The 25,631-nt window shown below is 42.5% G+C and overlaps 1 protein-coding gene across 1 annotated transcript; it reads right to left on the bottom strand.

The window, feature by feature from the left end:
• Positions 1–832: 832 nt before the first annotated feature.
• enpp5 (ectonucleotide pyrophosphatase/phosphodiesterase 5) lies at positions 833–25,321 on the bottom strand. The gene is made up of 4 exons (XM_067984486.1): positions 25,154–25,321; positions 18,807–19,694; positions 15,319–15,498; positions 833–13,917 (listed from the first exon to the last, which is right to left on the bottom strand). Exons 2-4 carry the CDS (start codon positions 19,639–19,641, stop codon positions 13,508–13,510), a joined length of 1,425 nt encoding a protein of 474 aa, XP_067840587.1. The 5' UTR covers positions 19,642–19,694; positions 25,154–25,321; the 3' UTR covers positions 833–13,507.
• Between the last annotated feature and the right edge of the window lie 310 nt (positions 25,322–25,631).

Here is a 25,631-nt window from a genome sequence, read left to right on the forward strand (position 1 = left end):
TGCATTGGGTGATATTCAGGTGTCTCTGGTGACTGCCTTTTACAGGCCTTGGGCCCATTGCATATATTAATGAGATCTATAATGCCTGTTTCAGGACCTCTACCAGCAATTAGTTAGGACTGAGTGGAGAATAAGCCCGCATGCTCTGCTCAGGTTTTTGGGTTCTTCAGCGGCTTAACAATCACTCCTTAAGGGGGATTGCTGGAGGCTGCCATCAAAAAGGTAAGTATTTTCTTACCTTCACATGGAGCCGGGGGGAGGGGGAGAATTAATGCAGGCCGCTGCCGGCTCTCTTCTCTTCCCCCCCCCCCCCACCAAGGACTTAACCAGAGGCAGCTGGATAAAATTGGTCCTTTTCAAACCAGTGAGCTGCCTCTGGATGTCTGATTGGCATCTGCAGTTTGCCATAAATAGCCCTGTGTTTCAGGAAATCTCAGAATTTCTCAATGCCAAGTGCCTTAACACTAAATTTTACTCATTATTCCATAGCCCACCACTTGCCCAAATTCCTTTGAATGTTATTTTTCTTGTACCTTCTTCCAGATGATGCATGATTAATGTAAACTGCAGGAGACCAGTATTAGTCACTGCCCTTTAAATGTGGCTGTGTCTATTTATCACTACTTGCTTTCTCTTGTCAAATCAGATTTAAATCCAATTCCGTTAATTTACCAATAAATGCATACAATTTTATTTACTTAAAGTTGCCCATCAGTTTTTTAAAAAAATCAAATGCTGTTGAAATCTATATGCTAGTTATATCTATTAGATAATCATTCAATAATCTGGTTACATCCTCAAAGAAATCGCAGTAGATTAAGACATGACTCTGTTGACCACACATTATGCTTTTTATTTAAGTTTGTTCAAACACAACTTCTCAGAGAAAATCCAATACTTGATGACAACTCACATATGGAAACTTAGTTAAAATCAAAATAAAACATATTTAAATTGAAGTGACACATCAAGGAGTTCAGACCAGAAGGATAGGAAGGTTGTACCACAACACCTCAATTTTTAAGTACAGTAAGCAAACTATGAGCACAAAAAAAGTTCACTTTGTCTTGTAGTTTTTTTTTTAAAACAATTCTTGTGCATGAAGTGACATGGCAGAAAGATTGAAAACAAATTACAATAGTTTAATAACTAAGTTCAAACAAACATTAATTATTCCTTTCACTGATCTCAATATATTTTACTACAATTTGCATCAGTTATTTTTCCTGATGCAAAGATGAACATAACTTTTCTTTACAGCACAAAAGTATTAGTGTAAAATATGCTAACAGCTCTTGTATTTACTTTTCTATTTTGTACTCCTTGTATTGAGTTGATAGGCCTAGTCTCTCTTTTTTTCCCCCTTCCCACCTCCATAGCTGCATTAACATCACCAATCTAGTTTCCTAACTGAACAAACTGACAAAATGGATAGCTATTCAAATCTCAGTTGAAACTTGAATTTGAATATAGACACTCAATTTGGATCAACTGCTCTTAAAAAAAATGGACATTTTATGGTGTGCTCATTTTTAATTGAGGAGAAAATACTGCATAAACAGTAACTATATCAATTAATAAATTACAACCTTTTAAAATAGAAATCCCCAAGAGAAAATTCAAAGTTACAATAATAAACCTATTTGTGGTAGTCAGCCTCATTTGTGAATTATTTGTTCGGAGTATGTTACCCCTACTAGAAATTCATAGTAATATTAGACAATAGTATAGATTATTGCAGAATTTCTTGCATACTAGCAAATCTCTTGTGACACTGTTTAGTAATTGTATGGATCAAGCTCTTACCTGTGGCATATTGATGATAAGCACATTGTTAGATTTATGAGACAGCATGATTACATAGAAATTACAACAACTTGCATTTATACAGCACCTTTAACATAAAAACATGCCCAAGGTGTTTCACAGACAAAAATGAATGCTGAGCCAAAGAGGAGATATTAAGAGGGTGAGCAAGGTGGGTTTTAAGGAGAGCTTTTAAAGGAGGCAGAAAAGTAGTCCAGAGCGTGGGGCCACAATGGCTGAAGAGAGTTCCTCCGACTTGTTGGGGGGGGGTTAGAGCTTGAAAAGGTTATAGACACAGGGAGGGATAAGGCCACAAAGGGATTTAAACACCAGGATAAGAATTTTAAATTGGCAGCCTTGCAGGACTGTGAGCCAATTTAGGTCAGCAAGGACAGAGATGAGTGAGTGGGTCAGAATACAGACAGCAGAGTTTAGGATGAGCTAAAGTTTGTAGAACATGGCGAACTGGAGGTTGGCCAGAACAGGTTGGCCCTGAGAGTAGAAGACTGAGATTGGGGAATAAAAGCAGCAGCAGACCTGCAACAAGAGACAACTACTGTGCGACGTCACAGGTGAGGCAGGAGAGTCCGAGAGGTGAGCACAGTATAAAAGGAGACACCTAGAGCGGGAGGAGAGTCTGAGAGTCTAAGGCAAGTCATGGCAGCACAGCTCGCACTCGTGATATGCTCCTCCTGCACTATGTGGGAAGTCATGGACACTACCAGTGTCCCTAGCGACCATGTGTGCAGGAAGTGTGTCCAGCTGCAGCTACTGGCTAACCGTCTTTCGGAGCTGGAGCTGCGGGTGGATTCACTGTGGAGCATCTACGATGCTGAGACTATCGTGGATAGCATGTTCAGTGAGGTGGTCACACCGCAGGTAAAGATTACGCAGGCAGAAAGGAAATGGGTGACCGCCAGGCAGAGTAAAAGGACGAGGCAGGTAGAGCAGGAGTCCCCTGGGGCCATTTCCCTCTCAAACATATATTCTGCTTTAGATACTGTTGGGGGAGATGGCTTATCAGGGGAAAGCAGCAAGAGCCAGGTTCGGGGCACCACAGGTGGCTCTGCTGCACAGAACGGGAGGAAGAAGAGTGGCAGGGCTATAGTGATAGGGGATTCAATTGTAAGGGGAACAGATAGGCGTTTCTGCGGCCGCAAACGCGACTCCAGGATGGTATGTTGCCTCCCTGGTGCTAGGGTCAAGGATGTCACGGAGCGGCTGCAGGGCATTCTGGAGGGGGAGGGTGAACAGCCAGTAGTCATGGTCTAGTGGCAGGGGGATGGGAACCTGAGCGGGGAGTCAGAAGAGAATAAAGTTGAGAGCAGCAAGAGAGGGGAAGACCCAGGGGAAATCTACAATACAAATAGTACGAACAGTTGTTCAAGAACGAGTGAAAGGGAACAGCGTAGAGCAGCAGAAAGAAAGTGTACTTTAGGCACGACAGATAAAATAAAAACTAGAAGGCGTAAGGCGATTAACCCAGCATCAAAGCTGTGGCAGGGGGTTGGGAACCGGAGCAGGGAGACAGAGGAAAGCGTGTCAGGAAGGAACAGAAGGTATGGAGTAAAAGGTAAAGTGTTAAAAAAGGAAAAAGCAGGAACTAAGTGTCACAAAACATATTTGAAAGTTCTTTATCTGAATGCACGTAGCATTCGTAACAAAATGGATGAGTTAACGGCACAAATAACTACGTATGATCTTGTGGCCATTACAGAAACATGGCTGCAGGGTGACAACGAGTGGGAATTAAATATGCCAGGGTATTTAACAATCAGGAAGGACAGGCAGGAAGGAAGGAAGGGGAGGTGGGGTGGCTATGTTAATAAAGGAAGGAATCACTAATACAGAGAAATGATATTGGGACAAAGGATCAGGACAATGAAACAGTTTGGGTAGAGATAAGGAATAAGAAGGGGAAAAAAACACTAGTGGGCGTAGTATATAGGCCTCCTAATAGTTGCAACTCTGCTGGAAGAAGTATTAATCAGGAAATAGTCAGGGCATGTAATAAGGGAACAGCTATAATTATGGGGGATTTTAACTATCATATTAACTGGACAAATCAAATTGGGCAGGGCAGTCTTGAGGAAGAGTTTATTGAGTGTATTAGGGATGGATTTCTTGAGCAGTATGTAACTGATCCGACAAGGGGGCAGGCAACCTTGGACCTGGTCCTGTGTAATGAGCTATGATTAATTTATAATATCCTAGTTAAGGATCCCCTTGGAATGAGTGACCATAACATGGTTACATTCCATATCCAATTAGAGGGCGAGAAGGTTGGTTCTCAAACAAGCGTACTGAGCTTGAATAAAGGAGACTATGATGGTATGAGAGCGGAATTGATTAAAGTGGACTGGGAAAATAGATTAAAGGGTAAGACGGTACATGAGCAGTGGTGTTCATTTAAGGAGTTATTTTACAACTTTCAAAGTAAATATATTCCACTGAGGAAAAAAGGGTGTAAAAGAAATGACAGCCATCCGTGGCTAAGTAAAGAAATTAAGGATAGTATCCAACTAAAAACAAGGACATATAAGGTAGCCAAACTTAGTGGGAGGATAGAAGATTAGGAAGTCTTCAAAAGACAGCAAAAAGTAACTAAAGGATTGATTAAGAAAAGGAAGATAGATTATGAAAATAAATTAGCAAAAAATATTATTGGAAAATGTGAGGTTATGCACTTTGGCAGGAAAAATCAGAGAGCAAGTTGTTATCTTAATGGCGAGAAACTGGAAGTACTGCAGTACAAAGGGATCTGGGGGTTCTAGTGCAAGAAAATCAAAAAGTTAGTATGCAGGTGATCAAGAAGGCCAACGGAATGTTGGCTTTTATTGCTAGGGGGATAGAATATAAAAACAGGGAGGTATTGCTGCAGTTATATAAGGTATTGGTGAGACCGCACCTGGAATACTGCATACAGTTTTGGTCTCCATACTTAAGAAGACATACTTGCTTTCGAGGCAGTACAAAGAAGGTTCACTCGGTTAATCCCGGGGATGAGGGGGCGGACATATGAGGAGAGGTTGAGTAGATTGGGACTCTACTCATTGGAGTTCAGAAGAATGAGAGGCGATCTTATTGAAACATAAAAGATTGTGAAGGGGCTTGATCGGGTGGATGCGGTAAGGATGTTCCCAAGGATGGGTGAAACTAGAACTAGGGGGCATAATCTTAGAATAAGGGGCTGCTCTTTCAAAACTGAGATGGAGAAATCATAGAAGTTTACAACATGTCCACGTCGCCCAGTTTATACCACTAAGCTAGTCCCAATTGCCTGCACTTGGCCCATATCCCTCTATACCCATCTTACCCATGTAACTGTCCAAATGCTTTTTAAAAGACAAAATTGTACCCGCCTCCACTACTGCCTCTGGCAGCTCGTTCCAGACACTCACCACCCTTTGAGTGAAAAAATTGCCCCTCTGGACCCTTTTGTATCTCTCCCCTCTCACCTTAAATCTATGCCCCCTCGTTATAGACTCCCCTACCTTTGGGAAAAGATTTTGACTATCTACCTTATCTATGCCCCTCATTATTTTATAGACTTTTATAAGATCACCCCTAAACCTCCTACTCTCCAGGGAAAAAAGTCTCCATCTATCCAACCTCTCCCTATAAGTCAAACCATCAAGCCCCGGTAGCATCCTAGTAAATCTTGTCTGCACTCTTTCTAGTTTAATAATATCCTTTCTATAATAGGGTGACCAGAACTGTACACAGTATTCCAAGTGTGGCCTTACTAATGTCTTGTACAACTTCAACAAGACATCCCAACTCCTGCATTCAATGTTCTGACCAATGAAACCAAGCATGCCGAATGCCTTCTTCACCACCCTATCCACCTGTGACTCCACTTTCAAGGAGCTATGAACCTGTACTCCTAGATCTCTTTGTTCTATAACTCTCCCCAACACCCTACCATTAACGGAGTAGGTCCTGGCCCGATTCGATCTACCAAAATGCATCACCTCACATTTATCTAAATTAAACTCCATCTGCCATTCATCGGCCCACTGGCCCAATTTATCAAGATCCCGTTGCAATCCTACATAACCTTCTTCTCTGTCCACAATGCCACCAATCTTGGTGTCATCTGCAAACTTACTAACCATGCCTCCTAAATTCTCATCCAAATCATTAATATAAATAACAAATAACAGCGGACCCAGCACCGATCCGAGGCACACCGCTGGTCACAGGCCTCCAGTTTGAAAAACAACCCTCTACAACCACCCTCTGTCTTCTGTCGTCAATCCAATTTTGTATCAAATTGGCTACCTCACCTTGGATCCCGTGAGATCTTACCTTATGTAACAACCTACCATGTGGTACCTTGTCAAAGGCTTTGCTGAAGTCCATGTAGACCACGTCTATTGCACAGCCCTCATCTATCTTCTTGGTTACCCCTTCAAAAAACTCAATCAAATTTGAGAGACATGATTTTCCTCTCACAAAACCATGCTGACTGTTCCTAATCAGTCCCTGCCCCTCCAAATGCCTGTAGATCCTGTCCCTCAGAATACCCTCTAACAACTTACCCACTACAGATGTCAGGCTCATCAGTCTGTAGTTCCCAGGCTTTTCCCTGCCGCCCTTCTTAAACAAAGGCACAACATTTGCTACCCTCCAATCTTCAGGCACCTCACCTGTAGCGGTGGATGATTCAAATATCTCTGCTAGGGGACCCGCAATTTCCTCCCTAACCTCCCATAACGTCCTGGGATACATTTCATCAGGTCCCGGAGATGTATCTACCTTGACGCGCGTTAAGATTCCAGCACCTCCCTCTCTGTAATATGTACATTCAAGACATCACTATTTATTTCCCCAAGTTCCCCAACATCCATGCCTTTCTCAACCGTAAATACCGATGCGAAATATTCATTTAGGATCTTACCCATCTCTTGTGGTTCCACACATAGATGACCTTGTTGATCCTTAAGAGGCCCTACTCTCTCCCTAGTTACTCTTTTGCCCTTTATGTATTTGTAGAAGCTCTTTGGATTCACCTTTGCCTTATCTGCCAAAGCAATCTCATGTCCCCTTTTTGCCCTCCTGATTTCTCTCTTAACTCTACTCCGGCAATCACTATACTCTTCAAGGGATCCACTTGATCCCAGCTGCCTATGCATGTCATATGCCTCCTTCTTCTTTTTGACTAGTGCCTCAATCTCCCGAGTCATCCAAGGTTCCCTACTTCTACCAGCCTTGCCCTTCACTTTATAAGGAATGTGCTTACCCTGAACCCTGGTTAACACACTTTTGAAGGCCTCCCACTTACCAGACGTCCCTTTGCCTGCCAACAGAATCTCCCAATCAACTTCTGAAAGTTCCTGTCTAATACAATCAAAATTGGCCTTTCCCCAATTTAGAATTTTAACTTTTGGGCCAGACCTATCATTCTCCATAGCTATCTTAAAACTAATGGAATTATGATCACTTGTCCCAAAGTGATCCCTCACTAACACTTCTGTCACCTGCCCTTCCTTATTTCCCAAGAGGAGGTCAAGTTTTGCCCCCTCTCTAGTCAGGCCATCCACATACTGAATGAGAAATTCCTCCTGAATACACTCAACAAATTTCTCTCCATCCAAGCCCCTAATGCTATGGCTGTCCCAGTCAATGTTGGGAAAGTTAAAGTCCCCCACTATTACCACGCTGTTTTTCTTGCAGCTGTCTGTAATCTCCTTGCATATTTGCTCCTCAATTTCCCGTTGACTATTTGGGGGTCTGTAGTACAATCCTATCAAAGTGATCTCTGCCTTCTTATTTTTCAGTTCTACCCATATGGACTCCATGGGCGAACCCTCGGATATATCCTCTCTCACTACTGCCGTGATGTTCTCCCTAATCAAGAACGCAACTCCCCCTCCTCTCTTACCTCCTGCTCTATCTTTCCTATAGCATCTGAACCCTGGAACATTGAGCTGCCAGTCTTGCCCCTCCCTTAGCCATGTTTCAGTAATAGCTATAACATCCCAGTCCCATGTACCCATCCATGCCCTGAGTTCATCTACCTTGCCCATCAGACTTCTTGCATTGAAATAAATGCAGTTTAATCTAGACTTCCCTTGGTCTTTGCCCTGCTTTCTCAGACCATCTGTCCGGTCATGTTCTGTACACTCTCCCTTACTGCCTTTTGTTTCTGTCACCACTTTACTTCCCACTGACTTCCTACATCGGTTCCCATCCCCCTGCCACATTAGTTTAAACCCTCCCCAACAGCACTAGCAAACACTCCCCCTAGGACATTGGTTACAGTCCTGCCCAGATGCAGACCGTCCAATTTGTACTGGTCCCACCTCCCCCAGAACCAGTTCCAATGGTCCAGGAATTTGAATCCCTCCCTCTTGCACCATCTCTCAAGCCACGTATTCATCCTAGCTATCCTGTCATTCCTACTTTGACTAGCTCGTGGCACTGGTAGCAATCCTGAGATTACTACCTTTGAAGTCCTACTTTTTAGTTTAACTCCTAACTCCCTAAATTCAGCTTGTAGGACCTCATCCCGTTTTTTACCTACATCATTGGTACCTATATGCACGACGACAACTGGCTGTTCACCTTCCCCCTTCAGAACGCCCTGCAGCCGCTCCGAGACATCCCTGACCCTTGCACCAGGGAGGCAACATACCATCCTGGAGTCTCGGTTGCGTCCGCAGAAACGCCTGTCTATTCCCCTTACAATCGAGTCCCCCATCACTATAGCTCTGCCACTCTTTTTCCTGCCCTCCTGTGCAGCAGAGCCAGCCACGGTACCACGAACTTGGCCGTTGCCACCTTCCCCTGGTGAGCCATCTCCCACAACAGTATCCAAAACGGTATACCTGTTTGAGAGGGGGATGGCCACAGGGGACCCCTGCACTACCTGCCTGCACCTCTTACTCTGCCTGGTGGTCACCCATTCACTTCCTGCCTGTACTCCCTTTACCTGCAGTGTGACCAACTCGCTAAACATGCTATCCACGAGTTTCTCCGCATCGCGGATGCTCCACAGTGAGTCCACCCGCAGCTCCAGCTCCGAGATATGATCGGTCAGTAGCTGCAGGTGGACACACTTCCTGCACCCATGGTCGGCAGGGACACTGGTAGTGTCCATGACTTCCCACATCTTGCAGGAGGGGTATATCACGGGTGCAAGGTCTGCTCAGAGGGTAGTAGGTCTGTGAAATTTGCTGCCCCAGGAAGCGGTGGAAGCTAAATCATTAAATAAATTTAAAACAGAAATAGACAGTTTCCTAGAAGTAAAGGGAATTAGGGGTTACGGGGAGCGGGCAGGAAATTGGACATGAATTTAGATTTGAGGCCATGATCTTATTGAATGGCGGAGCAGGCTCGAGGGGCCGATTGGCCTACTCCTGCTCCTATTTCTTATGTTCTTATAACAGCACTGGAGCAGTCGAGTCTGGAGGTGACAAAAGCATGGATGAGAGTTTCAGCAGCAGATGGGCTGAGGCAGATGATATTACAGAAGTGAAAGTAGGAAGACTTTGTAATGGAGAAAATATGGGGTCAGAAGAACAGCTCATAGTTCAATACAGTCTGGTTCAATCAGACAATGGCTGGGGAGGGGGATGGAATCAGCAGCAAGGGTACAGAGGCCGAAAATAATCTCTTCAGTCTTCCCAATGTTTAATCAGAAGAAATTGCAGCTCATCCAAGACTGGATGTCGGACAAGCAGTCTGACACGTGTTGTCAGCGTACACATGGAAGCTGACCCATGTCACCAAGGGGCAGTATGTAAATGAGGAAGATGACGCCAAGGATAGATTCTTGGGAGACTCCAAAGGTAATGGTGCAAAGGCAGGAAGAGAAGCCTTTGCTGGAGATACCTATCCAATTGGAGCCAGTGTGAGAGTGGAACCAAGTAAGGGCAGTCACATCAAACTAGACAATGGAGGGAAGGCGTTAGAGGATGATGGTGAGGTTGACTGTGTCGAAGGCTGCAGAGAGGAGGAGGAGGAGGAGGAGGAGGGGGGAAAATGCACTATGGTCACAGAGAATGTCATTTGTTACTTCAATTAGGGCTATTTCAGTGCTTTGGCATGGGTGGAAACAGAAACCTGATTACAAAGATTGAAACATGGAGTTGCAAGATAGATGAGCAACACATTCAAGCAGGAGGTGGTTCTTTTGGACAAGATGAACTCAGCAGAGGATATATGAGGAGATGAGAGAAACTAGAGGATGTAAAGATCAGGGCTAGGGTGGGGGAGGAGCCAGAGGGGAAATTTGGCTTGGTGGGCAAGCGAAAGGCAGCTGAACGACTGGTATCAATCTTAGTGGCAAAGATGTCCATGAGCTCTTCACACTCATTGTTAGAGGTGAGCAAAGAGGGGGTTGGGAAGAGGGGTTTAAAGGAGATGTTTGGTAGGGCGGAAAAGGTGGGAGTTATCTCTGCTCTTCAGGATGATCTTTGAGTAGTGAGCAGTTTTGGCAGAAGAGAGCGAGACCCGATAGGACTTGATGTGATACTGCCAGATCTGGTGATGGGTGGCTAAACCAGTTCTGCAGTAGAAATGCTCGTCTGTGCCCCATGGACTTGGAGTGAAGAATGGGGCCATACCAAGGGAAAGACCAGGATGGGAGAAAATAAAAGTATTACTGGGGACAAGGGCATCAAAAAGTGGAGGCGAGGGAGTGGTTGAGCAGATCAACAGCTGTAGCAGTATCATGGCAAATAAAAGGCCAAAGGCTACAAGGAAACGGATCATTCAGCCTAATGAGTCCATGTTGGTGTTTATACCCCACAAACATTAGTCCCAATCCCACATGCCCTCCCTGTTCTCATATCCCTTTATCCCCCTTTCCTTCAACCACCTATTTAAACTTATTCATAAAAGTTGACTTTGTCTCTGCTTCAATCATTAATCTACAGCCGTACAACCCTGTGTAAAAAAGTTTCTCCTGCTCACTTTCCTAAATCTTAGATTTATGTCGTGTCATTCTGGACCCTTGAACTACTGGGATTAGTCTGTTTTTATTTATCCTGTCCCATCCCTTCTTAATTTTAAACATTTCTATCAAAGTACCTAATCATTTCCTCCGTTCTAACAAAAACAGCCACAATTTTTCAATTCTTTCTTCATATTATTTCATCATACCAGGCAGCATTCCACTTAATCTGCACAGTACCCTCTCCACAGCCTCAGCATCCTTCCTATAGTGTGAAGCCCAAAACTACAAAGTACTCCAACCAGGTCTTACTAAGGTTTTAAGTACAGTCACCATTACATCTCACCTTTTATATTCTATGTTTGCGGCCATAAAAAAATATTCCATTTGCTTTTTTTTTAGCCTTAGCAGCACTTCAAGTTAATAGTAATCTGTGAACCTGAACCCCCAAATCCCTGTGCTCTTCCACATCACCCAACTCGCCCCAAAATAATATTTTTTACTTTTATTTATCAAAAATGTATCACCTCGCACTTAATGACATTGAATTCCATCTGCTACTTTTTTGACCATCTCACCATCTTATCAATATCCCTTGCAGCTTCCTTTAGTCCTCAGAATTACTTGCACCCCACCTGATTGACTTCAATGGACCACAAAATCATGCTGGTGTAAAACAGATGTCCCACCTGAACCCGCCGATTGGGTTAAACTACCCCCATAGAATCAAAGCAACATTTACTAATTCCCAGTTTAGGTAGTAAGGCAAAGGAATTGCAATTATACTTTTAGATATGATGAAAAATATTTTTATCATAGTCATCGTCTTTTGACTAATTCAGATGAGTATTACTGTGGTTTTACTAATCAGTAATTATGTGTACAACTACCAAGACTTTACATACTAGGACAGTGGGGTATAGATTACAGCTAAATTTTCTGAGACCCCCTTGCTGCTGGTAGGGCTTTGCATGCAGGGGGAGGATGATCAGAAAATCACAGGCACTTCCTGTAATTTTCTGTCCACTTAGATCAGAGGATGTAAACTTGCATGCAGTGCGCTCATGATTCCCGCTAAGCTGCCTTGTGTATGAGACACTGCCAGTCGCACCTCTGCCCAGGAACCCACAGCAGTGCTGGAAAGTGGGATTAGGCTGGGTGACTCGTTTCTCAGGCGGTGTGGACACGATGGGCTGAATGGCCTCCTTCTGTGCCATAAATTTGCTATGATTCTAAAAAAAGTCATTTTAAGCATCATTGCTAGAATACCAAAAAACCAAGTGGTGAAGGAATTCCCAGGAATAAGACCACATAATGGCTCCTGTACGAGAATTCATGTGAAAAATACGGCTTGTGGTAATCATCATTTATTGTTTAAAACTAATTATGAAGGGACAGGTCACCCACCATTTTTCCCCACTTTTCTAAGGTTTGTCATGGAACTAGCATATCTCCACTGAGCTTCAGCATTCCCTTCCACTTCTCCCCCATCCTTGCATTACTCATTGGGACGGATTTTGCTCTAAAAATAACGGCGAGCCTAACAACGTTCACCATAATTTCAGTGCAAACTGGAAAGCATTTCCGGCGACCACACATGCGCAGTTAAATGTGAAAATCTAGAAGTTGCTATAGCTTCACGGGAAGGAGATCTCGCCGGCTGACTCACCGTTGAAATGAATGCAACAGCGTGAAGTTCCTCTACTGCCCTGATGGAAACCAAGTAATCTCACCAGAAAAAGGTATGTCAAGTTTTTAAGCCTAAGCAACTTTTAACAGCATGGTAAGTCTTAATGACTGCCAAACAACCTCTCTGGCACTGAAAATTAACTTCTACAAGTGTGGAGTCTCGTTCCTTCACATTTTAATTGTTGTTGGACATTTAAAAAAGATTTTTTAAAAAAATTTTCTTTGTTTCTTAATTTGTTTTTTCTTACCCTCTCTTTATTTTGCTTTCTGTAACGGATTTGACATTGAATTCACTAACTTACACTTCCTGGTTCTGACTCTGCGCTGCTTATTAACATTTTTCAATCTGATTGGTTATGGGATACATAGCAGCTTGCCCCATTCATACAAGTCCCAGATGCCCAGGAGAGGGTGCCGCTTGAGGATCCATTAAAAGGAACTTTCAGTGCAAAAGCCCATGAAAAGTCTATGGGCAAGTCCAAGTCTAACTAGCAGCAGGCCCCATTTGTTTGCCACTCAGAGCAAAATCTGGCTCATTGTTTTTATTCTAATAGTATTTCTTTAAAGTACTATAGCTATTTGTGCAGGTTATCCAATAGGTCCATTTAGCTTAGAACAGCAGAAATATTGCTGTTAGCCACATTACAAGATCTACTGGTAGAAAGTATCTGGCTATGAGATGATGTTTTAGATTGTGATTCCCGTCAGTTTCTAGGATGGTTTTTATGTGGTGTTTATAATTGCAATGTCATCGCATAAAATCTTTTAACAAATATTTCTTGGCATATTCTTGATCAAAGTCCTGCAACACTATTACTGAAGTTACTTATCACTAAGTGGAATCTCTCTGTCTACACTACTTATTATATTTGTTAGTAGACTTGATCTACTGCAGTGCAGTACCCAAAGATATTACTGGGCAAACGTTTAAAACTCACTGACAGACACAAATTTTCATAGCTCTGTAAAACTACAACCCTGGATTCACATTAATATAACCGCAGTTACTCAGCTAGTTAATACCATTTTGAGATAATAAAAGGACAACTAACAGATGGCATATTAAAATATAAAGTTCCACAGCAGAGAACAGTTCCATATATACAGATTTTAACTGGGCAACAAGGGTTGAGCCATCTCACCTCGGTGAATATTCAATCCAGACATCTGGCTTTTTGTCACCTGCTGTACAAATGCTATTAGAAATCCAACAACCAATACACTTCCAAGGAGAATACCTAGCCATGCATATGAACCCCTAGTGTTTATTTCATCCTGGGATACATTCTCCATAGTTGAACTTTCAGTTGCATTCACTTTTACAGCAACTAATAACTCCTGAACATTTTTAAAGGTGCCATTATTTGGCACTGGGTCAATTCCCAAGAGATGGCAGATTAACGGATAGAGGTCAACACTGTTTATGGCTTCCTTGGTGAAATTCTTCTTGAAAGCTGGACCATGGGCGATGAATATTGGTTGCATGCTCTTTATGGTATTATCATATCCATGATTACCCACTAGGAAAGGAGAGAGAAGTTCAGTGGCAAATAATCACAATTTCACATGAGCACTTAAAAGTTACATAAAATCCTAGGAACAATTTCTGAAACATTTTAGTAGAAACAATGTGATTTCTTATACAGGATAAACAATTTTTAAAAATTCAATACAAATTTAGAATAACCTTATAATTAACTAATGATAATAAGAATTTTTTTTAAATTCTCTCAAGAGATGTAATCGTTTACAGAAGATGTTTGCTTTCAGGAGACCTTTTCGCACGCCAAGATCATTCGTTAACACTTTCACTCAATTAATTTTCCTTTTTTCTAGCTACATCCTTTAAATCTAACTGGACATTAGTGAACCAGTTAGGTTTTACAACAATCACTTTTACTGATAACAGTAGTGAGTACACTTCAAAAGCTGGTATGTAGGTAAACATGGCAGTAAATTTGGCACTACAAGGTCTCAGACAGCAAATAAATGAGTGGCCAATTAAACAATTTTTGGTAACGTGGGTTGAGGGAGGAACGTTTACCAAGACCCCAGTGCCATGGGATCTTTTACATTCATGTAAACAGACAGAGGGTGCCTCAGTTCAACGTCCTATCTGAAATAGGACAAGGCTGCACTCCCTCAGTGCTGTTCTGAAGTTTCAGCCTAGATTACATGTTTAGGTCTTGTAGACCTTCTGTCTCAGAGGCATGAATGCTGCCAAATGAGCCAAGCTAACCCTTAATGACAAGTATAATTTTGAGCTAGAATTTAGCTAAGCAATCAAAAAACAACTTTTTATAATTTTTGTGATCCAGAAGTTGACTGGTACGGCTGACTACGTAATACCTCTTGGTAGATCATAAAACACCTTTCTTGTTACACAAAATAAAGCTGCACTGAAAAAACTCAAACCACAACGGCATTGGGAATGGAAGATACTTCCAATAGAAATCAAATTAAATAGTACAAAGCTTAAAAAGAAATAAAGATCGTCTTAGAGTTATGGAACACTCAATAATATTTGGTTATAAGATAACTGGCAAGTCTGGGTAAGAAACCAAACAGCAGATATGAGGATCTCCTCCCAAGTGACATGGTGAGTAGCACAACACATCATATGTAAGTGTAATGTATGCATGCTCCTTTATCCTCCCAGTTCCATGTTTTGCAGAATCCCTTTGTTTGTCTTTGGATCATTCAAAATAAATGTAATCTTTTCTCAAAACACTCTGAAGAAGTCGACTAAAAGCAAAAGATAATGTGCATTTTGATAATGAAAGGGGTCAAAGCATATATGCAGATACAACAGAGGAGACTGTCTTCCTTTCTTTGCCACCCCCTCACCCAATAAAAAGTCTGAAAATTATCCTCACCACTGCCTTAAAAAAAAATTACCAATATTAAAATAAAACACTTACAAGTAAATTTTCCAGATGTTTTGTTCTGGTTGATAGTCCAGCCTTCGTCTGCCACAGCTATTATTGGTTGAATTCTCTCATTGTGTTTATAGTGAAAACGATCTGGAATATCCTCCTTCTTATACACTGTCATATTAGGGTGAGCATTCACTAAAGCATTATATACCTCATTGTGCTTGCCTGCAGCAAAACAAAATAGTGGTCACATCAGCAGCTCTAAAATACCTGTTTGTGTAGAATTCATGTTTAAAACAACTTGAAAGTTATTTGGAAACTAAAATGAAAAAGAAACTGTGCCCAGAGCATTCATAATTTTCTTTTGGTCAGCTGGGTTTCTGACAAGAGAAACTCATCACTATAATTAACAGTCTCCAAGCCAAGCCACAGCGCAATCTATTTGCCTGATTGGGGAAGTGGGGGGGGGGTGGAAATGCACTACATGTAATCTAGTGATTATCCAATCTGCTACAAAGGTTCTAATTCAATTTTCTATCACCACGCTTGGCATCTTGGACCCAACCCAAAGAGAATCCACTTACCTCTCCCTAAGGAGGATAGTCACTAGTTGGTTAAGATAACTGGCAAGTCTGGGTAAGAAACCAAACAGCAGATATGAGGATCTCCTCCCAAGTGACATGGTGAGTTGCACAACACATCATAAAATGTGAGTGCACGGCCATCCAACTGCATGGATACACACCATATCTCATCGAATGGTGGGTACAGCATTTGGAGGTTCATAGCTACAGCAGTCTCTCTGCAAACCAATTGTGGTAAGCACTGAGCCATGGATATAAGAGCATATTCTCACAGCCAGCTTCCAGGTAAAGATTTCTAGCAGATGTCTTCCCAAATCTGGAGTTCCTCATGAGCAAGGCTACTGATTTACAGTTGTCAAGGATAAAATGGACTATTGTGGATTTTACTTCCAGAACGCTGGTAAAAAATCTCATGCAATGAAAGCAAAGTTTGATTTATTCAAATCATAAGTCAATGGGCCTAATTATAAACAGAATCGCACAATGCATGCCCCAAAACACTGGCAAAAATCTTGGAATCTCGTAATAAAAACCAGAATTTGACTTATTCGGTCACAGTATGTCAGCTAAAGAAAAGACTGAGATAGTGGCTAGCATGCAATGTACAAGCCACCTAGTGTTCTGGATAGCCAAGTTCAATAGGACATACCAGGCTTGTGTCAGCAATAGCCCATGCCCACAATCAGATCCTGCATCCAAAATGCAGTCCTGAGACCCCACACACAGAAAGGTCTAACAAACATGAAGAATCATAGGAAAATTTTTTGACAAGTTCAACAGCAACTTGCATTTATGTAGCACCTTTCACATAGAAAAACATTCAAAGGATGTTGTTCACTGGGTCCTGAGAAAACAGCCACTGAGTCAAAGGAGGAAAGATTAGGAGGGGGTGACCAAAAGCTTGTTCAAAGAGATGGTTTTTAAAAGGGAGGGTCTTAAATGAGCAGTGGGTGGAGAAGCAGAAGGATTTAAGGATGGAATTCCAGAGAATGGGGCCTAAATGACTGTAATTCACATCACTAATGGTGGAGCTAAAGACGGAGGGATGCACAAGAGGCAGGAATCAGAGGAATGGAGAGTTCGGGTGGGAACAGGGTTTGTAGGGCTGGAGGGTACTACAGAGATGGAGAGGGTAGGCTATGGAGAGATTTAAAGAAAAGGACAAGAATTTTAAATTTGAGATGCTCAGGCACCAGAAACCAATGTAGGTTTGTAGGTGATGGACGAGAGTTTTGGACATCAAGTTTAGGGTGTGTGGGAGACCAGCAAGGAGAGCACTAGAATATATTGAGTCTGAAGATGACAAAAGGTATGTATGAGGGTCTCAGTGGCAGATAGGCTAAGATGTGGCAGAATTTAGCAATGTTACTGAGGTAGAAATAGGCAGTCTTTGTGATGGAGACAATATGGAATCAGAAACTCAGTTCGTGGTCAAATAGGATGCTGAGGGTGCAAGCAGTTTTTTTTAATTTATAATTTTCAACACAAAGCATGTCACAGGCAAATTCAGAAGTAGTGCAAAGGACTTTTCTGCTCACCCAAAATTACAATAAGGATAGAAAGCTCTGTCAGCACAATGTATACGCAATCATGTCCTTTAGTATAACTTGTTTTGTAAGGTGGTGGGTTGGGACACCAATACACCTTACTAAAGATTGGTGTGTTGCAAGTTTGATCCCCCACACTCAGTTCCCAAGCTCAGCTGTTTTGCTACATGGAGGCATCAATAAGGCACACATTTTCCACAGGGAAAAGGGGGAAAAAAAACTTGAGTGTAGCCCACAAACCAGCTTGTACAGCATGACACTGGAGAATGCCCAGGGAAAAGTCACTGCTCTTGGGCCACACACGACCCCTCCCCCGCCCGTCCAAAGAAACAGACAAAGGTTTACACTGAAATCTAAAAATTAAAAAAACATTATATTGCGTTTAGTAGTATTCTAAAAAGGGTCATAGGAACAGGAGTAGGCCATTCAGCCCCTCAAGTCTGTTCCGCCATTCAATTAGACCACGGCTGATCTGTACCCCAATATCATATCCCTTAATACCTTTACCTAACAAAAATCTAGCTATCTCAGTCTTGAACATTTCAATTGACCCAGCATCTGTTTTTTGGGGGGAGCAAGTTCCAGATTCCAACTACCCATTGTGTGAAAGTACTTCCTGATTTCACTCCTAAAATTAGAGCTGGGCCATTATTATGCTCTCTTGTTTTGAGGAAATAGTTTCTCTGTATCTACCCTATTGAATCCCCTTATCATTTTAAACACCTCAATCAGATCACTCCTCAACCTTCTAAACTCAAGGAAATACAAGCCAAATTTAGGCAAACTGTTCACTATTTAACCCTTTAAGCCCTGGTAATATTCTGGTGAATCTGTACTATACCCCCTTCCAAGGCCAATATACCTTTCTCGAGGTTCGGTGCCCAAAACTGAACATAATACTCCAGATGGGATCTCCAAGGCTCTGTATAACTGAAGCATCACTTCTCACTTTTGAATTCCAACCCTCTTGAGCTAAAGGCCAACATTCCTTTAGGATTTTTGGATTACTTTTTGTACCTGTGCACCAGCTTTTAGTGACTAGAGTATAAATCCCTTTGCCCCTCCACAATTCCTAGTCACTCAACATAAAGAAAATATTCTAATTTGTCTTTCTCAGATCCATAATGGATGACCTCATACTTCTATTCCATTGACTATTGAGTCAAACATCGTTACATTACACCAGTTACTGTAATACTTATGTACACGTGATGGATAATATAAGTTTGTTTACATAGTCTGGCTGGCCCACCTTCCCCTCCCTTAATCTGATATCCAGAAGATCTAGTTAGAATTAGGAGTTTCTTACCCATACATAGTGAAGGTTTTAAGATATTATGTTTTCAAAGTACAATTTTCTTATAACAAAAAAAATCAATTGTAGTAATTGCCTTTGTCTTACCTTTTTTGGGTAAAATAGCAGAGACAGGCGTGAAGTCAATCCATGTGTACAGCTGGTGATCAACATATTGGTCCAATTCAATTATCCTGTCTCTGGAACATTGAGCCATCCCATGGTCACTTGTGACTATTAAGTTTATTGTGTCCCACAGTCCTGCTTTCTGAAGTTGTTCTACCAGGTAACCAAGCTTTAGATCAATATCTGCAATGACCTTATCCATGAGAGGGTTATCAGGCCCTAAATCATGGCCTGAAATGTCAGGCTCTTCCCAATACAAGAGACCAAAGTTAACAGGTTCTTTCCCTCTGAACCAGTCAATCAATCGAACCACTCGATCCTCAAAAGGAACAGAAATATTATAGATCATATAGTGAGTTGGGGACACACCATGCATTTGAACATCAGTGCCAGGCCACATTACAGCTCCACTCTTATGGCCTTGAATTTGGTTTGTAACCCAAAGTGGGTAAGCTTCCTCCCACCAGACTGGGTCAAATATATCCATTCTGTCCATAGAGAAGGTTTTATTTAAGTCCTGATCATACATCTCATTGGCTACAATCCCATGGCTCTCTGCATATAACCCAGTTACAAGGGTATAGTGGTTGGGATAGGTTTTTGTGATGAAAATATTTGTAACTCGATTTACATGAATACCATTTTCCATGACATACTTGAAGTGTGGTGTTGGAACTCTGTGGATGTAATCCCAACGAAATCCATCAAAAGAGACCAGCAGCACTTTTGGTTGCTCTAGTTGGAGAGATACAGCTTCAGAGAGAGTGAAGGTAATTAAAACCTGCCAAAGGCACATTTGCCAGATGTGAGGTGCCATGGTTGGCAGTTATTTGCTGTCAGGTATTTAGGTCACAAACAAGGCAACACCAGCTGCAACATAGAAATAGCAATAATGAACTTTAAATAAAATTGCTTACATCTCAGTACAAGAGTTCTCCAACCAAAATTCTCCCTTTTTCCCCATCCAATCTTGGAATTAGTTACATATATGGGGTACAGTTCTAGGAGCACTATTATCTCTCTGGCACCCAAATAGTTCATATAAGAACCTAGACCAAGACCATGAATAGGGCTGTATAGTTTTTTTTCCATCTGCACAGGTTGCACAGAGTCCATAATGTTCTGCTAAGTAAGGAGACCTTGTGAAATTTATTACTGCAAAACATGATAAAATCTGACTCAGTATAAACTATACAGTCCGTGAAAAGCATCAATCCAACACATCAGTGTCTGATGTTGGCCTCACCCAACATATCTGCAGTCAATTCATTTTCCAGTAGGAATCAAGAGTGTTAAGAATTGCTAATTTTCCACCTAGCCGCACTGAGATCAATTATTGTGTTCCTATTGATATTAACTAACTTAGTGCAGATCAGTTAGTAGTCAGTTGTGAGAAGTACCTAGTAAATATTTCTAAATAAAATGGCCACAATATATTGGTTTAAATACGTGGGTGAAATTTTTCGAGACCCTTCACCACCAGTAGGGCCTTGCATGCAGCAGGTGGCTGATCAAAAAATTGCAGGTGCACTGTCCCTGATCTTCCTCGGCTGGAAAATTGCGGGTAGTACACGTATAATTTTCCGATAAACCACATGCTGCATGCAAGCCCCCACCCTGCATCCAGTAGCATGGGGTCCCAGAAGATTTTGCTCACAGCGTGCTAGTATTCTCACCATAGTAAAAAAAATTGAAGCATTGTTCATCAATGTGACCTTTGACATGGGGGTGATTTTTCTCTGCTTTGCACTCCATGAGTGCCTATTTTCAAGGATGGTTGGAAAAGCCTCTGTCTGAAATAGTTGGAAACATTCAAATATAATGCGAATGAGGCAGGAGTGACATCAAAAGAAAAGTTTTTTTTAATATAATGTCTTTCACATCCCCAGGATGTCTCAAGCACTTCACAACCAATAAATTGCTCGTATGAAATAAGGTTACTGTTATTAGCAAATTGATGTATGTGCCAATTTGAATACAGCAAGGTTTCACAAACAGCAATGAGACAGATGACCATTTAATCCGAGGTGATGCACTTTGGAGGGACTAACAAGGCAAGGGAATACACAATGAATGGGAGGACCCTAGGCAAGACAGAGGGTCAGAGGGATCTTGGTGTGCAAGTTCACAGATCCCTGAAGGCGGCGGAACAGGTAGATAAGGTGGTAAAGAAGGCATATGGGATACTTGCCTTTATTAGCCGAGGCATAGAATATAAGAGCAAGGAGGTTATGATGGAGCTGTATAAAACACTGGTTAGGCCACAGCTGGAGTACTGTGTGCAGTTCTGGTCGCCACACTGCAGGAAGGATGTGATCGCTTTGGAGAGGGTGCAGAGGAGATTCACCAGGATGTTACCAGGGCTGGAGCGCTTCAGCTATGAAGAGAGACTGGGAAGATTGGGTTTGTTTTCCTTGGAGCAGAGGAGGCTGAGGGGGGACATGATTGAGGTGTACAAAATTATGAGGGGCACAGATAGGATGGATACTAAGGAGCTTTTTCCCTTCGTTGAGGGTACTATAACAAGGGGACATAGATTCAAGGTAAAAGGCGGGAGGTTTAGAGGGGATTTGAGAAAGAACTTTTTCACCCAGAGGGTGGTTGGAGTCTGGAACTCACTGCCTGAAAGGGTTGTGGAGGCAGGAACCCTCACAACATTCAAGAAGCATTTGGATGAGCACTTGAAATGCCATAGCATACAAGGCTACGGACCAAATGCTGGAATATGGGATTAGAGTAGACAGGGCTGATGGCCGGCGCGGACACGATGGGCCGAAGGGCCTCTATCCGTGCTGTATAACTCTGACTCTATTAATCCGTTTTGGTGGTGTTGGTTGGGAGATAAATGTACGACAGGACACCTCCCCTTTTAGTGGAATTTTTTACGTCTATTTGGACAACAGTTTAGCATCTCATCTGAAAGATGGCACCTCTGACAATGCTACACTCCCTCAGTACTGCACTGCAGTGTCACCCTAGATTATGTGATCAAGTCCTACAGTGGGGCCTGAACCTACAACCTACTGACTCAGAGGAGTGAGTACTAACCACTGAGCCAAGCTGGCACTTGGCTTTAACACCTCCCACCTAATATTCCTGGCTTCCAGACTCACATTTTGGCAGCACTTGCCCGATTTGTGGTCAATTTATAAAGGCAGCAAGTAGTTATGATCTGGAATGCGCTGCCTGAAAGGGTGGTGGAAGCAGATTCAATTATAGCTTTCAAAAAGGAACTGGATAAATATGTAAAGGGAAAAAAATTTGCAGAACTACAAGGAAAGAGCAGGGGAATGGGACTAACTGGATTGCTCTTACAAAGGGCCGGCATGGGCTCAATGGGCCGAATGGCCGCCTCCTGTGCTGTAACCTATGATTCTATGAAATTGAGTCTAGTCTCCCTATTCATCCATGGAACCCAAGTCTTCCATACATTGCCTTTTTCCTTACAGAAATATACTTAATTTGTAACCTATCCATCTCCTGTTTAAATATTTCCCATTGCAGTTCTATTTGCTAAATTTTTCCCTCCATTAATCTGGGCAAGATCCCTTCTAATTTGTCCTTAAATGTTCTTTTTCCTTTTCTATTCTTAAACTGAACTTAATTATATTGTGATCACTGTTTCTTAAATGATATCCTTTTAAGTCACCTACTTGCTCTGCCTCATTACCCAGAACCAAGTAAAGTTTTGCTTCCTTCCTCTTGGAGAAGTAACATTTTGACTAAAAAAACAGCTCTGAACACAATGTTAAAAAAAAAAAATCCCCTTTCTCACCACCTTTTCCCTGTCCCAGTCTATTTTTGGATAATTAAAATCTCCCATAATTATCAGTTAGTATGAACCCAATTTGTCTACAAATTTCATCCTCAATTTCCTTTCCATCGTTCAGCAATCAATATTATACTCCCAGCTGTGTGACCAAACCCTTGCTGTTCCTCACCTCAATTCAAAGTACCAAAAAATAAACTTGTTAGCAAAATTGAAGCCCATGGGACTAATGGTACAGTAACTGTGGGGATACAAAATTGGCTCAGGGACAGAGAGCAGAAAGCATAGATTGGGAAAAGGGGAGGTGCAACGAGACCTGGGTGTCCTTGTACACCAGTCGCTGAAAGCGAGCATTCAGGTGCAGCAAGCAGTGAGGAAGGCGAATGGTATGTTGGCGTTCATTGCAAGAGGATTTGAGTACAGGAGCAGGGATGTCTTACTGCAGTTATACAGGGCCTTGATGAGACCACATCTGGAATGTTGTGTGCAGTTTTGGTCTCTTTATCTGAGGAAAGATGTCCTTGCCATGGAGGGTGTGCAACAAAGGTTTACCAGACTGATTCCTGGGATGGCAGGACTGACATATGTGGAGAGATTGGGTCGACTAGGCCTATATTCACTAGATTTTGGAAGAATGAGAGGTGATCTCATCGAAACATATAAAATTCTAACAGGACGAGACAGACGAGATGCAGGGAGGATGTTCCCGATGGCTGGAGAGTCCAGAACCAAGGGTCACAGTCTCAGGATACGGGGTATACCATTTAGAACAGAGATGAGGAGAAATTTCTTCACTCAGAGGGTGGTGAACCTGTGGAATTCTCTACCACAGAAGGTAGTGGAGGCCAAGTCATTAGATGTATTCAAGAAGGAGATATATTTCTTAATGCTAAAGGGGATCAAGGGATATGGGGAAAAAGCAGGAACAGGGTACTGAATTACTCAATCAGCCATGATCATTTTGAATGGCGGAGCAGGCCCAAAGGGCCAAATGGCCTACTCTTGCTCCTATTTTCTTTGTTTCTATGTTTATGAGTAGTGGTGAACTGTTATTTTTCAGACTGGAGGGAAATATAGAGTGGTGTCCCCCAGGTATCAGTATTAGGGCCACTGCTCTTTTTGATATATATGTTAAGGACCTGGACTTGGGTATGCAGGGCATAATTTCAAAGTTTGCAGATAACACAAAATTCAGAAATGTAGTAAACAGTGAGGAGGATTATAACAGACTTTAGGAGGACATAGGCAGACTGGTGAAATGGGCAGATGAAATTTAACTCAGAAATGTGAAGTGATTCATTTTGGTAGGAAGAATTAGGAGATGCAATATAAACTAAATGGTACAATTTTAAAGGTGGTGCAGGAACAGACACACCTGGGGGTTTACATATACAAACCTTTGAAGGTGGCAGGACAAGTTGAGAAGACTGTTAAAAAACCATACAGGATCCTAGGCTTTATAAATAGAGACACAGACTACAAAAGCAAGGAAGTTATGCTTTATAAAGCACTGGTTAGACTCCAGCTGGAATACTGTGGGATGTCAAGGCCTTGGAGAGGGTACAGAGGAGATTTACTAGAATGGTACCAGGGATGCAGGAATTCAGTTATGTGGAGAGACTAGAGAAACTGGGATTGTTCTCTTCAGAACAGAGAAGGTTAAGGGGGTATTTGATAGGGGTGTTCAAAATCATGAGGGGTTTTGCTAGAATAAATAAGAAACTGTTTCCAGTGGCAGAAGTGTCAGTAACCAGAGGACATAGATTTACAGTAATTGGCAAAAGAACCAGAGGCAACATGAGGGGAAAAAATGACAGTAAGTTGTCATGATCTGGAATGCACTGCCCAAAAGGGTGATGGAAGCAGATTCAATAGTAACGTTCAAAAGGGGAATTGGATAAATACTTGAAGGGGGAAATTTGCAAGGCTATGGGGAAAGAGCAGGGGAGTGGGGCTAATTGGATAGGTCCTCCAAAGAACCAGCACAAGCACGACGAGCCGAACGGCCTCGCTCTGTGCTGTATCATTCTGCGATTCTATGATCCTGTTTGGGTCACTTCTCTATTCAAATCCTTATACGTTAGTGCTATGATGTCTCGAATTATTCCTGGCATTGGAATGAGACCTGAAATAAGACCCGTCCTCCAGGCCAGGTGGTTAAAAAAAGGATATTTATAATATTTCGTTCTGCGTTTAACCCTGCAACGCTGTCATTATCTGGCACCTGTTAGGAGTAAGCTCTGAGAGTGAGAACGATTACAAACCTATATTTATCTGCAAGTCAGAACCGGCTGATACATCGTTCAAAATATAAAACGCCTTGAATGAGATGCTGTTAGAAAACCATTTTACAAAACTGAGCGCGATACCCTCACCAAACAGAGGCCCAGGGCCGAGGGCAGGCCCAGGTTTCGGGTCTCACCGGCTCCACCGCAATTCCTCGGCCTGTCTGCTCAGAGGCTGACCAACCTGCGGTGCTCACTTTTATTTAAACCCCCTGCCCTGCTCTGTCTGGTCTGCCCAGCCCATGCCATGCCCCCGCCCCGGGGTTCCCACGCACCTGCCTTTGTTTACAGTTCCAGCCCGTGTCGCAGCTCGCGCTCAACCGTTTCTCATGTTGTCGCGCAGCACGAGCCTTCGAACCCCACTCTCATTGGCCGACCAGCGCTCTATTACGTACACCAGCTCGTGGCGTCGCTAGGCGACACGGCGAAGCACGCCAGTCACTTCCGCAGTCTGTGGCCCGACCGCCGAAAAGAAGCGCCCCGAACCGCGCATGCGCGTGAGCGGCGATGGGCGTGGTTAAATTCTCAGGATAGTTGACGGTCAATTGGGAAGCTGATGATAATCAGCAGTTTTACGCAGGGCGGGGTCGTGTGTCAATTCTTGTTAAAGCTGTCAACAACTGGGAAATGAAGAAGACTGAGACCACCATAAAGTTGTTTTAAACACATAGAATGACAGAGAAATTATAACTACTTTATGCAATGGAACAAAATAAAGGCCACTAGAGGCATGTGGGGTTCAGGGACTGGATG

This window comes from Heptranchias perlo, chromosome 5 (genome assembly GCF_035084215.1).
Source record: "Heptranchias perlo isolate sHepPer1 chromosome 5, sHepPer1.hap1, whole genome shotgun sequence".
Lineage (NCBI taxonomy): Eukaryota > Metazoa > Chordata > Chondrichthyes > Hexanchiformes > Hexanchidae > Heptranchias > Heptranchias perlo.